Here is a 13,786-nt window from a genome sequence, read left to right as displayed (position 1 = left end):
CACTCACTTTGGCCTGACTCAGTTCTGTTTTTTTCTGGTTATACTTTGGAGTATTCCCAAATTTTGACAATGTTGTTTTAATTTAGTGCCAGACAGTTTTGAACTGACTACAGTATGAATACAGGATCTGCAACCATTTTAATATTGCAACAATGATTATGATAATCTATAGTACTATACTATACGACACTATAATAAAGTGCATTTCACAGATTTGCGAACATTAGTTCAGTTTTTTTGTTTCATAAAAGTACCATAACATCAGAGTTTTCCAGATCTTGAGGGGCAACTGCTGTGATGCTGATCCACATTGAGGTTTTGCCTGTATTTCCTGCCCTCTGTCTGGGATGTGTTGTGTTTATATGAGAAATGCTACCTCTCAGCTGACAGATGCTGACTCAGACCTGTTTCAAGCATAAACACAAACTCGTACACTACTTTCAGAGCCGTCAAATGAGTAGAAAGGCCGCGGTCACATTGGAGAGTTGTATCAAACAGCGCTGGGCTTTCATCCACATCTGAGCTCTCTGACAGCTGTAATCAATGAGGCTGAGTTAGCACCTCCAACACAAGCTAAAGACACTGCAGCACATCCAGGGTGGTCCTCATCAGGAGAGCTTCAAAGGAAACTTTTAACTGTTTTATTTTGAGGAAAAGATTTTGGTTTTACTTTTTTAAAGGATCACATTGAATGGAACATTATGCTTACAGCTTTTATGAATGAAAATGTCCAATATGTACACTGCTAAACTTACTGACGCTTAAGGATGCACTGGCTTTTCTGGTGGACGCTCCACCACCAGCCTGACTCCAAGGAGATTGTGTTGCTTTGCCTAGAATGTTCCACAATTTGACATAAAATGTATCCATGTCCAATGGAGACGAGCAAATGATGCTACCAGGCTGATTTATGGGTCTTTAGTCTCATTCATGAAATGTTCAGTGGGTTTATGACTAAAACTGTTCACACAGACAAAACACAACCTTCTGCAAAATCTTGGAAAGCCCCCACACTCAGTTTGTGGTGCCAAACAGCTGCACTTTTTCATACCAAGTTGTCTTTTTTATAGGCCACAGACTTTTGGAAACAAAAATTTTGCATCAATGCTTTACCACTGAGAGCCCAGATTTGTTGAGGTGTGAGCTCTTGTACTGCAAGAATATAGGCAAAGCAATAACATCGACTCTTATTCCATTTCATGTATATATGTTTTCTATCATTTATATATGAGTCTATGCCCTGACTCAACTCCTCTTCTTTGTATCTTTCAGGTTATATGAAGCCAAACTGAACAGCCCGCTACAGAAGGCCTTGAGTCCCATCGTGTGGTGTCGACAGGCTTTGGACAACCCCAGTCCTGAGATGGAGTCGGCCAAACGCTCCCTCATCCACAGACTGGACCTCTCCATGTCAGGTACATCACCATTATTAAGCTCGCTTTATTAAGTTATGTGAGGGGGTTTCCGATTTTTCAAATTATTACTTGGTTTGGTGGGATAGTACCTGTGGAAATATTGTTTTCATATAGTAACTAGTTTTAGTGGCAGCTAAGTGACAGTTTGTGGAAAAAAGTGCAAAAATACAAATTCAACACCAAAAATTTCATTTAAAATGCAGCAACAATTTACTCGTATGGCAGTTTTAACAAAGTAAAGGTTTTTATTTATTTTTATTACTTTAATCACAATTTGTCTAACTTAGACAACAGTTGACAATGTTTTGGGCCTTGTTTACATTATGGTGGCCAGGTAACAGTGTCTCTATGTCATATCTGCTGCCCATGTCCAACCAGGAAGTCAAATTATAAACTTCACCAAAGGGAAAAAAAAACGAAAAAGAAAAAAATAATAAACCAGACAAAATGTGTAATAAATCTTAAATATATTTATGTCAACTATGTTTTAGTGAAATTAGTAGTTAGTAGTTTTGGAACTAATTAACCAGCACCATCTGAGGTTAAGACATTTTAATAGGTCAGTATGTTACAGTTTTCTAGTGGTTTTATTGTGTGTGTAAAAATTTAAAGACTCTCTTATCTTGTCATGGGTGCCAGCAAGTATGACATTTTGCACTTTTCTTACTTTATGTGCGTAGAGAAAAAAATAAAAAGTCAAATAATTATCTAAACTTCTTAACCAAACCTGATGAGCTTGCTGTTCGTAGCGCCCTTTTATTGAGCCCGAGGTGTGTCTGTGGTGGTGATGGTGACTCACTGACTGGAGACTCCATTGAGATGACTTCACCGGACGACAACAAAGTGAAACATTACAATAGTCTGCCTACAGCCCCAGCCTCAGGGCTCACAAAACACTCAATCCGCTGCGTCTGTTCCAAGCCTGGAGAAATAGACAGAGCTTCAACCAATGCCAGATCAGTATATGTGCGTCAGGGCTGTGTGGGAACTGTGATGAAAATGGCTATGTATGGCAATGTTGATATTGTACTTTAATAAATACTTAATGCCTTTATTGACTAGTAAAAGCGGTACAAAATCAAAACATTACAAAGACTACAGCAGAACAAAGAAAGGCCAAACTAGCACTTTATCAAGAGAATAATGAGCAAGGCTTTTGGAATATTTTAATAGTGAGTTCACAATTACACACCCCACATCAAAAGTGGGACTAATCTGGGAACCAAATATAGGAATTGAGCAGAACCAGACTAATATTAGCTTTGTCATTTGTGTCTATTTGTCTGTTGTGTTGTTGGATAATTTCACGATATGTTACAATTATTTGCGCTTGAAGCCTGGTGATTTGCTGCATAGATAGAACATAGTGAGTGGCTTGTCTTTGGTGAGTTCATGTGGAAACTATTGCGAGTCACGGTGGGACATAGAGGGCTGAAGCTCCACACGACGTCACAGAGTCCAGTCTAGTTTATTTGTGCTCATGTTGACAAAGTCTAAATCAGTACGATGCTAAAGAGAGCTGCAATGTGACTGGTCTTCAGAAATAAATATATGATGATTTTAACGTCTGTTGAACAGCTTCCACACGTGATGATTTTGTATTTTAAAATTATGGTGGCAGTTTTTTGGTTTATTTACTAATAATTTTGGTTGTGATAATATGACATTGGGTTAATCACATCATTGCAGGATAGGAATGGGAATGGGATGGGGATGGGATGGGAAATAATTATACGTTTCAGTTGATAATATGTTAAAAGCAGATGTCATTTCAACAATATTTAACTTAACTTTAAGCAATAAAGTTGATTTAATGCACTTTTTGATCATATACATTGACCTACTTCCGCTGTAGAAGTATTTTAAGGAACTTTTTTATAACCAGCCAGACATGTTTTTTTGGAAAAAGTTGCAAAACCATCAGAGGATATCACTTATCACTTTCTACTTAAGTAATAGTTTTCTTCCTGCCACATAGTGTGACTTTCTACAGTAGACATTGTGTCATTCTTCATGTTGTCTTGTCATGAGGACTTTAGCACTTGTCATTTTTTATATTTGTGTGTCCATAATTTTAGTCCCTCTTGAGAAGAGCTGGTCTCAGGTCCTGGTCTAAACTGAGCCCGGCCAGTCCCGTTTTGACAGACGTACACTCATGTGACTCTGGATCATGTTGACCAATCGAACACACAGCTCTGTGCTGGTCCTTGTCACTCAATGGGGCACTTAGTCAGCCAAAAACGTCTACTCAAATGAACTTGTTTTTATATTATGTGATATCTCTTAGCTTCACATTTCATAATTTTAGAATAATTACAGGGCTGAACGATCTGGAAAAATATCAAATTGTGATTTTTCTGGCAAGCATTGTGATTGTCATTAGATTTGCGGTTTGTGTTTCACTAATAGGGTAATGTTTAAAGTTTGCAAGATAATCACATACAGAAAAATTGACAAAAAGACTGAAATACAAGAATTACATTTACTTTAGAACATGTTTGTACAGATCTAAACTACAGGGTGATTTGCTAATTGCGTCCATTCAAATTGTGATTGAGATTAAGCTTGCTGCCCTAATTAATCTCATCGCATTACATTACACTTAATAAAAACAAGCAGAACTGGTTCCATAAATATTATTATAAAAACTATTCCTCCCCATCACAAGATGAGATCCTTGACTGAGGTCTTCAAATTGATATCTCATTCTCATCGCACCATTTGAATATTATTTGGGTATGCAAAATTTTTATGGGTTTACTTCATGCTCATTTAGTCATAACAGTGATGTCAACTTTACCAAGAACCTCCTCATCCTGTGGGACAAGACAAATCCCATAAGACCAGTGAAGCCACTTTCATTTGTCAATAATGTGGTCACCAGGGCGACTAAAGGAAGCTGGGATATTTTTCCCTGTATCCTTTGTCTGCTCAGTATTTGTGAAGAGAAGTGGTAATTTAAAAGTACTTAATACTTCTAGACCTTGACTGAGGCACACCCAAACTATGGCTTTACATGTGTTTGTGTAAAGGAGATGTGAAATAAAGACAGGGATGTCTTTACTTGTGTGTAGCTGCTGACTCACTGAAGGCCTTCCCTGAGTTTAAACATGACCAGGCCCTCATGTACAGTTATATAAGAGCGAACAGGGAGGCGGCTCTCAGACACAGCGTTTGTTACGAAAGCAAAGCGTTTAGCATAGCATAGCTCTTCCATAGTTTTGACAGCTGTCCTGGCCTGCTGCTCTACGGTGTGCCATAAGGGTCAAAAAACAGTCACACAAACACAGAGTGGAGTTAGTTCCTCTTTCCCACGTCACACTCTCGTGCTTCATGTTTTCTTGTTGACAAAGGAAACACTGAGTCGTTCTCGTGTCATGTGCTCAAAGTGTTCAGTAAAAACTTAAAGTTCTAAGTTTCAAAATCAAGATTTATCTTCCTAAACTTTCTCTCTTTTTAAGATCATGAAATGGTCCTGGCAGGAAGTTGAGAGTTCACTTATTTCCAGTGGATTTTTTGTTCCACAAAATTATCTTGGCCACAACACAGAGACATTACAGATGGTCGTTGGTCATGACATTGGGAGCAGATGATTTGCCTCTGAAAGGAAATTGATTTAGCAGCATTTTATTATTTTGTGGTCCAACTGTTTCAAATTACTATAACAATATTACAGCACCAATACAAGAAACAGGACATTTTGTAGACATATTTAAGGATTGAAATTTTGATTTGGAAATTTTGGATTAACCATGGTTTGAAAAAGTACATGAAAGAATAAAAGCAAGCAAAATTCAAATACATGCTGCATTGTGGTAGAGACTGTAAAATCTAATCTACCATTGTGCAATACATTTTCACAGCGACAGAGTGGAGGGTAGGTCTAAAAGTCCACACTAAAACATGTGAAGTCAGGTATAGTTAACTGGTTGATTCAATTGATGACAATAGCATTATTAGTATCCATTATATTCAAATATAATGTGAACACTTTGTTTGCTCACAATACAGTCACTTATAAATAGTGCTTTTCCACATTCAAGGCACTCACAGCGCTTTACAACATGGCACCACTCACCCATTCACACACACATTCATACACCAGGGTACACAGACACTGGGGGCGAGGTGGGTTAAGTGTCTCGCCCAAGAACATGTGTAGGAGCTGGCCTTGCACTGCCAACCTGTGGTCACTGGATCTGACCTGCCAACACTCTCATCAACTGAGCTACTGTAGCCTATAGTCATTTTCACAGCCCGATACAAGTGGGTGCGTGTTCATGTTTCGGAGTATTGGCTTGCTACAGGCTTCTCTCTTTGCGCATGTCGTCAGTGTGGACTTGATGTAGTTTGTTGAATAATGCATCAGGCCCTAGTGCTGATCGCAGAAACACAGAGATGGAGTGTAGCTCAGAGTTCACTCGCTCATCTTTAAAGGCACTTCCACAGCTGTGTAAATAACTCCAGTCAGACCAAGACAAAGACACATGCACTGAAACAGTCCACAGTCTGGTGCTGTGAGAGAGAAAGCACTGGTCCAGCGCTGGTTCATAGAGCGTTTCATTGTGAGTCCCGCTGAATGGTTTGTTGTGTGGAGTCGAACCAAGGCCTCCTCCAACATAAGGAATAATGGACTGCACTTTACAGAACAGCCTGCATTGATTTAGACATGTGCTCTCTGATGCTCTGTGTAGCTGACGCTAAATGGGCAAGTGAGGCAGCGGTTTGACAAATGTTATGATACTCCATAATTATGTTAAACTGCAACGTTTGAGCTGCTTGATGGTGAAGTAGTAGGTTTTTCTGTCTTTGGTATGTAAGGTTAGGGATTCTACCCAGATATTGCGATTAAAACTTATACTACTAGATCCTCATTTGAGCAAGTATCAAAGTTTTGTATTCTGTCAGTGTATTAAGAAAAAAAAATCTACAAGCTAAGATTCTAATAAGCTAACATCTGTCATTTTCTCTCTGTGGTTGCAGCCTTGAAGCGCCGGAGCTTGTATGGCAGCCCGTACAGTCAGGTGGGCTATGGGAGTCCGTATGGCTCAAACGCAGCTAATAGTCCTTACAGCAGCGGCTTCAACTCGCCCTCGTCCACGCCTGCCAGAGTGCCCATCGTCAGACAGCAGCTCCTACCTACAAACACAGGTACAACTCTAAACAAAGTAAACAAGAAGAGTGAAAGTTTACCACCCTAGTTTCTACTCTCAAAACTTATATTCTTTTTAAATGCTAATTTTATTTGTATTCTGTCCCAGTTTACCAGCGTAACTCGTCGGCGGACAGGAACCCTCCAGCTGTGAGCCCGCAGTCGTCTGTGGACAGTGAGCTGAGCACATCGGAGATGGACGAGGACTCTGTGGGCTCCTCCAACACGTATAAACTCAACGACGTCACCGATGTACAGATACTCGCCCGCATGCAGGAGGAGAGTGAGTACTGAAGCCTGCTTGGAATGTGCCATAGGGCTACACACCTTAGTTCAGAGGGTCGGGGGTCATGGACGTCTCAATCAGCTTCCTCCACAGACTCTGTTGCACTATCCAAGATCTGTTTTGGTCCAGTCTTGGATGTCATCGCTCTGTTGTCTCCCTCTCGTCCTCTTGCCATCTTTATACCCCTGCAGAATATGTGTGTCTAGATTTTGGGCCCTAATCATATGGCCAAAGTCCTGTAGTTTTCTTTTTCTTACAGTTTATATTTGTTGTCTCTGTCCTCATTTCCTTAAAGAATGACTTATTTATTCTGTGGGTAGACCATGGCATCCTCACGATGTGTCTGTAGCACATGTTTCCAAATGCTGCCAGTTTGTTGATGTTGGTCTGAGTAGCTCCCACAGCCTTTTTATAGCTCTAACAAATAAATATCACAATCACTATATTACGCATTATGTTACGCCTCAAGTTTTAATTTAAACCACAGGTCTAATTGGACAGTTGAGTAATTATTGTTCAGTATATTCTTAACCGTGTGTGTGAGAGACTCATGAAATACTTAAGAGACTCTCAGACATGTGCTGCTGATACTAGTGTAAGTTCTTTGTGTATGTCTCAGGTCTAAGGCAGGAGTATGCAGCCACAGCGTCTCGCCGCAGCTCGGGCTCATCCTGTCACTCTCTGAGACGCAGCACCTTCAGTGACCAGGAGCTGGACGCCCACAGCCTGGAGGACGAGGAGGAGGCGGTGCACCCGGCGTTCCACCTGCCGTCCACACGCTTCAGCCCCTCCCCACGACACTCCCCCCGCGTCTCTCCCCGAAACTCCCCCCGCTCCAGGTCTCCGGCCCGCTCCATAGACTACAGCCACGGCCGCGGGTCCCCACAGCCAATGATCAGCCGCCTCCAGCAGCCCAGGCACTCGCTACAAGGACACGGCCACGACCTGCAAACGAGTGTGGTCAAGAACGAAGGTAAGTGCTGTGTCCTCTTTTGATATTTGTTGCTATAATCCCTCATTCATCCAGGAGTAAGGTCACCTGGATGATGTTTCTGAAATGAAGACGTTTTTTATACCCTGAAACTTGCCCTGGCCCTTGTATACTTGCTCTAAAACTTGTTTACTTTCTTGATTAGTTTTGGGTCAGTCTGCCCCGTTGTCCTTTGCCAGTCTCTCCGCACGTGACTGACTTTTAAATTTTGAACAAGGGTTTTCAATGTTTTATTTTTTTTTGCCGTAACAGCTTAGCAAGTTTGACTCATGTTTTTTTTTTTTTTTTTTTGTGGTTGTTTTAGCTTAATGCAAACGGCTTCTCTTCTCATTATTTTCATCGTACATTGTAATACAGGCAATATCATGGCTGGTGTCTCTTTAAAGACTGAGTCATGCATAATGCAAGGTCTTTTGACATAAATGATTCTCTTGGCACAGAAAAGTTGCGGCGTAGTCTTCCTAACCTGCCACGGATATCGGCGGCAGCATCCCAGAGTCCAGAGCCGGTGAAAAACAGCCGCAGCGTTGAGTCCAACCTCCAAGTGCCAAATGGTTCACCGCGCCATCAGAACCAGTCTGCCAGTGAGTACCCCTACACACGCACACATACATACATACACACATACATACACACCCATATATATACATACATACATACATACACACGTAATCACGCACGCACACACACATCACCCTCACACACACACACCCTCTCTGCGACTCACACTGCATGAGAAGACTGGGTTTGGCTCTTCTGGTGTCTCTGTAACATTTGGCGGTGTGACAGGCTGTTTAATCTCCTTTTCAGCAGCGATTTTCCCCTCTCCGCTCTAAAAGGATGTACGCTTTGAGACTGCCATTGGTGAATGGGAATCCTCTTTTCTTTCACATAAATCCTGTCTATCCTATTTTTGGTCATTACTGTCTGTAATGGTCTTTATAACCTGAATAAAAGAGAATCTCATGTGTAACGGATGTGCATAGAGTAGCCAATAAGTGTTAAAGAACATTAAATGAAAACATCGAATTAATGTTGGACAAACTTACTCGATAGATTGGAGGATCAAAGGATATACAATATTGTGGTATTTCCTTATACACAAACAAAACTGTTAATTTGTTAAAAATGTTTGCATCTAAGGTTTACTTGAAATTATTCTGGTTTTGACATAACTTATCCCACATGATTGATTTTTATTTATTTTTTTAGAATAAATAGCTTGAGTAGTGGTGTTACTCAAAAGTAGAAGGCATTCAGAAGTACAATTGAAGTACTAGAGTGTGTAACTCATTAAATCTCCTCTGAGTTAATCCATTTTATTTGAGATAAAGGCAGTGATCATTCCCTGCCAGAGGTCAGGGGTCAAAGATCATAATGTTAAACACGTATTGAACTACCTTTATCTGATCACAACCTGCTCTTTACTACAGCAAGTCCACATAATCTGGATTGAAGTCGTTAACTGTGGAAACTGAACTAAATACTTTCCCCACATTATCTTGCACAACAGGTCAGGACCAAAATGCCTAGGTACTGCATTTCAAACTTGCATATGCCCTAATAAGACCTAAAAATGTACTTGTGTGTTTAATTGTGCATTCCTAAAAATTACTTTTTCCCTTTTTGAAGTATTTTTGAAGTAAAAGCAGCCATTGCAAACCATCTTGCTACTGGATGGTAGAACTGGTAATAACAAAGGCTTAATACAATACAATGCTATTCAATTTACAATAGGCTGTTAGAGGACTACACTACCTTTTTTCCAAATACTCAATAAGCTTTATCCATAATCTAGTTTACTACTTGGTTCGCATTATTCAAGTTTACCAACTCCACTAGTCAGACGAGTTTGAATGTAATCTTTAGTTTTAGCCCTTTTCTTTTCTTTTCGCACCACCCTCTAGTTATTTGATTGACTTAAACAGCTGATATCAGTGGATGCTAGTGGATAGTAGTACTTATAAGCAGCACTATTCTGAGTACAACTTTCTAGAACTTTTCCTCTTCTGGTTTTCATCAGATCTAAACTATTTTTACACATTGAGCTTTGCCTGTATGAAGCATGCAGTTCATTTTGATTGCAGCCTCTCCAGTTAAAGCATGTGACTGAACCTCCTCTCCCTTTTTCCCTGTGGCTTGTCTGGTGTCATGAGCTGCTCTCTCTATCATACTGCCTCTTTTGTTTGGCTCGGGCTCTCTCTAGTGGCCATTCACTAAACTGCAGGCTTGAGTGGGCACTGTGGTGTTATTTTTCCCCTCTTGTCAAATGAAGCCAAAGTTCTAAATGTGCCGTGTTTTCCAGCAGCTCGTCACTCCAGACAGCAGAGCCCCTCTTCCCGCACCTCCCCAAAAACCAAACAGCACCTCAAAAGTCCTGCTGCCCTCAGAGGTAACAATTGTCCCAAATTCATGGCCTTATTTAAACGGTTTTATATGGGCAGGCAGAGCAGAAAGTGTGGTAGGTCTGTTTTTTCAGTTTGTTTTAGTGGATATGTCCTTCACAAAATCGTGTGTAGGGCAACAACTCCAACACAAATACCACAGAGCAAAATGACAAACATAGATTTGACAGTGGGAGACACCAGTATAAACATGTCCGCACACACACAAGCAGTACTCAGACTGATCACTGTCACAGCGTGGCTCTTCTGAAGCCTGTCTCTGTCTCTGTTCAGTCCCGCTCTCTTGTTGCTTTGGAGAAGAAGGAGATTTCAGTGAGTATTTTTATTATCACTGAGGGTTCAACTTTAACATTGTGCCTGTGGTCTTGCTCTTCATCAGTGAATTTTGCATCCTCCCATGTCAATATATCTGCATTGGAAGAATTGGTGTTACAGTCCCGTGCTGTTACTTTTGCATTTACTGTTTGTCCAGTTGTACTTGTTAAGGTGTTTCATTGTAATTTGAGTAGATTCTGAATCAAAGATTCTTTGTGTTGAATCAAAACGATTCAAAATGCTCAAACTTATATTTGACGTCATCCTTACTGCTATTTGCCTGAAAATAGAATATATATTATATTGTTTTGGGGTTTTCAATCATGGAAATGTATATTGCGTAATGCATTAAATCTTTGTAAACATCATTTCATGATTTTGGATTAGTGAATCATGATTGGAATAAATCATTTTGAATCGATTCTGGATTCAAATGTGACACCAAGAATCAGAATCAAATCGTTTGACCCTGAAAGATTCACACTACATCTTAGAATGTGGTAATTTGACAGCAGCCACATGTGGTGAATCTTCGTCAAATGTTTTGTTTTAGATTTAGATTTAGACCACAACAGCAGCTCAACTCTTAACTCTGCGCTAATGTCTGGTCTCTCCTCAGTCCCATCTCCAAGTAAACTGAGGACTCCTGCCACCCCATCACCCCTGGCCCTGAGGCAGCCTGTCAAAGCCACCTCCACCCCAAACTCTGCCTCCTCTACACCTACACGCTCCCTGGCCACGCCACGCTCTGGTCTGCCCCGCCCCAGTGCCCCAGCAGGGGGAGGAGGGATACCAGTGCCCCGCAGCAAACTGGTGCAGCCTGTACGCAGGTATGTCTGGCTCTGTTACCTACACAGAAAGAGAACAGCCGTAACACAATCTCTAAAGTAAAATTGTCCTTTGTAGATCTCTGCCTGCTCCTCGGACCTACACTGGGGAGAACTGGAGAGAAGGTTGTTACTGAGGTCGGCCAGCAGAGGGCGTCCCAGGCTTACCTTTACAACAGGAGGAAGACATCAAAACATGGCACTTTATCTTCCTCAGCATTTTTTACCAAGAGAAGAGAGAACAAATGTAAAGATGGACATTGGGGCCCTGTGCATTTTGGAGGAGGAGTCTGAGGTGCAGAAAAAACCTGGATCTGTCTCCTCTGTCACTGTCTCCTGCTCTTTCACCTCCCTCAGGTCGAGACAAATGCATTTCTCACATGTTTTTGTGTTTGATGGATGTTGGTGAGGTGATAGTCTCTATGGGTGCATCCTATTTCTCAAAACTTGTCTCCTCAATTCCTCAGCTGAAGGTCCCCTCAGCTGAGCAGTATCCTTTCATGTTTATCTTAGTATGCCTGAACAATCAATCAAAACACTTACAGTAACAAGGTCTAAGGTTAGTTTCCTGGTCTGGATGGGGGATTTCAAGGTTAATTCAGCTGACCACACTTAGCTGGAGGGTCAAATTTATAAGACTGTGATAATAAAATATTGTTACTAAATCAGTTTTCATCAGATTACCCTGTCCTTTAGGCCTTACATACTCTAAATACTGTAGACTTAGAAAATGATAGTTTCATTTGCACCATATAAGTTGAAAATGCTATCATTGATAACTATGATAAATATTGCAATAACGAGACAAATATGCAGTGCTCAGGATTTTAAGATGCAATTTTAGAGAAATAGGATTTGGCCATGACAACGCTGTGCAGGTGACGTGTCCCGTAATGTTTGGTGTCCCAGGAAATGAACAGCACCTCTGTGTGGCTACTACATGAGTGAGTACTCTTGTGAAATCTGCCAGATTGTATGCACAAATGTTTTTGGAAATTATTTATTCAAAATTATTTAAGATTCATATCAGTATTTGCTTTGATATTTCAATTGTTCCAACCTCAGCTGATTCTCCAAAGTCTTCTGTTTTGTGATCAGGGTTTAACATGCAAATTTACAGCCAAAGCCCTAGTGCATTTTATACCGACGTTTGCCAAAATACTAAAATACAAATTTAAGAGTTTAGTAAGTTTTTTCATCTTATGTCATAACAAAATAATCAAAACTATATCAAAATGAAGTATTTTATTTCTTCTCAAACCTGCTCAAACGTTGGATGTCTCTAGGTGAGGCACTGCAGGAGAATAGTGAGTTTTTATAACATTTAGTGAGGAAAAAAATCTTTATTCACCTTGTTATTCTGACTTAATCTGATTAGGAATTAGGAAGTACACATCATGCTCATTAAATGTATTAAAATAGGTACAGCTGTCTGGGTTGTGTTAAAAAACAGTCCTTAATCTTAACATTGAACAATTGTGAGACTATTAGTTCCTCCTGTTGTGCCTCCTCTTTATTCAGGTTTAATCCAGTTTTCTGTTGCCTATAGAAACAGGGTGCTTTGGCTTTACCTCTGGTGCCATGACGAAGGTGTGCCAGTGTAGGAGAGGGTGCTCTGAACTGAAGTGGTGGGTCCTATTATCGAACCAGTGCCTAATTTAACATTTGTATTATGTTTAACTCATTTATTTAGTTTGTCTTTATTTTGTGCCATGTTTCATTTTGAGTTGTTGCATCTGCTTGAATGATTTGCTTGCCTGCTTGATGTTAATATTGTATCGAAAAGAAAAAAAAACTTTATAATTGCTTTAAAACAAAAATATGCGCCTTTGTATTTATAACTACAGTACTTAAGCATCTGTAAATGAAGATATTTATTGAAGAGAGGTGCCTCTGTCAAAGTGTATTCAGTGGGAGCTGAAAGGAATGTGCAAAAAGACCACACCTTTTGTGTGACTGTTTTTGTTATTTTTTTATATCCACAAACATGAACTTCAGTTTCCCCTGTAAAATCACATTTCAAAATAAAAGTGGAAAAAAGTCTTCATTTGTTGTGTAATAATAATATAACATTTCTTTTTTTACTCTCTGCATAACAACATTTCTGAAATGACTTATCTGCATTATCCATTTAGGGTGCAGTGGGTTGAGCATTTGCTGACTGACCAAAGATGAAGTTGGCTGGTGAAAATACTTGAAGTGGCAGCTACTCCCACCATTTCTCCATCACAGTTTTCCTGGTCAGACTCAAAGAAGCATGTCTGTCATTCTGCACCTTTAACCCCTGACTGATGACTCATGATTACTCTGCAGGGTGAATTAAATTAGTAAAAGACAATTTTGTAACTGTTTGAAATCCATAGGGTAGTATTCAATTGGATCACTTCACCTATGT

The 13,786-nt window shown here is 40.2% G+C and overlaps 1 protein-coding gene across 1 annotated transcript in view; it reads left to right on the top strand.

Annotated features, from left to right (window-relative positions):
* The window catches only part of slain2 (SLAIN motif family, member 2), a 20,389-nt gene extending 6,955 nt beyond the window's left edge, over positions 1 to 13,434 (top strand). The window contains exons 2-9 of the mRNA XM_055165235.1: positions 1,233 to 1,415; positions 6,399 to 6,566; positions 6,677 to 6,850; positions 7,473 to 7,826; positions 8,285 to 8,428; positions 10,150 to 10,236; positions 11,184 to 11,394; positions 11,471 to 13,434. Coding sequence (XP_055021210.1) covers positions 1,233 to 1,415; positions 6,399 to 6,566; positions 6,677 to 6,850; positions 7,473 to 7,826; positions 8,285 to 8,428; positions 10,150 to 10,236; positions 11,184 to 11,394; positions 11,471 to 11,528 — 1,379 coding nt within the window. The 3' untranslated portion in view covers positions 11,529 to 13,434. The remainder of the gene's footprint in view (positions 1 to 1,232; positions 1,416 to 6,398; positions 6,567 to 6,676; positions 6,851 to 7,472; positions 7,827 to 8,284; positions 8,429 to 10,149; positions 10,237 to 11,183; positions 11,395 to 11,470) is intronic.
* Positions 13,435 to 13,786: the final 352 nt, after the last annotated feature.

The sequence above is a fragment of the Boleophthalmus pectinirostris genome, unplaced genomic scaffold (genome assembly GCF_026225935.1).
Source record: "Boleophthalmus pectinirostris isolate CB_2022bp ecotype Guang Dong unplaced genomic scaffold, ASM2622593v1 HiC_scaffold_7, whole genome shotgun sequence".
Classification (NCBI taxonomy): Eukaryota; Metazoa; Chordata; class Actinopteri; order Gobiiformes; family Gobiidae; genus Boleophthalmus; species Boleophthalmus pectinirostris.
This window is presented reverse-complemented; position numbering and strand designations above follow the sequence as displayed.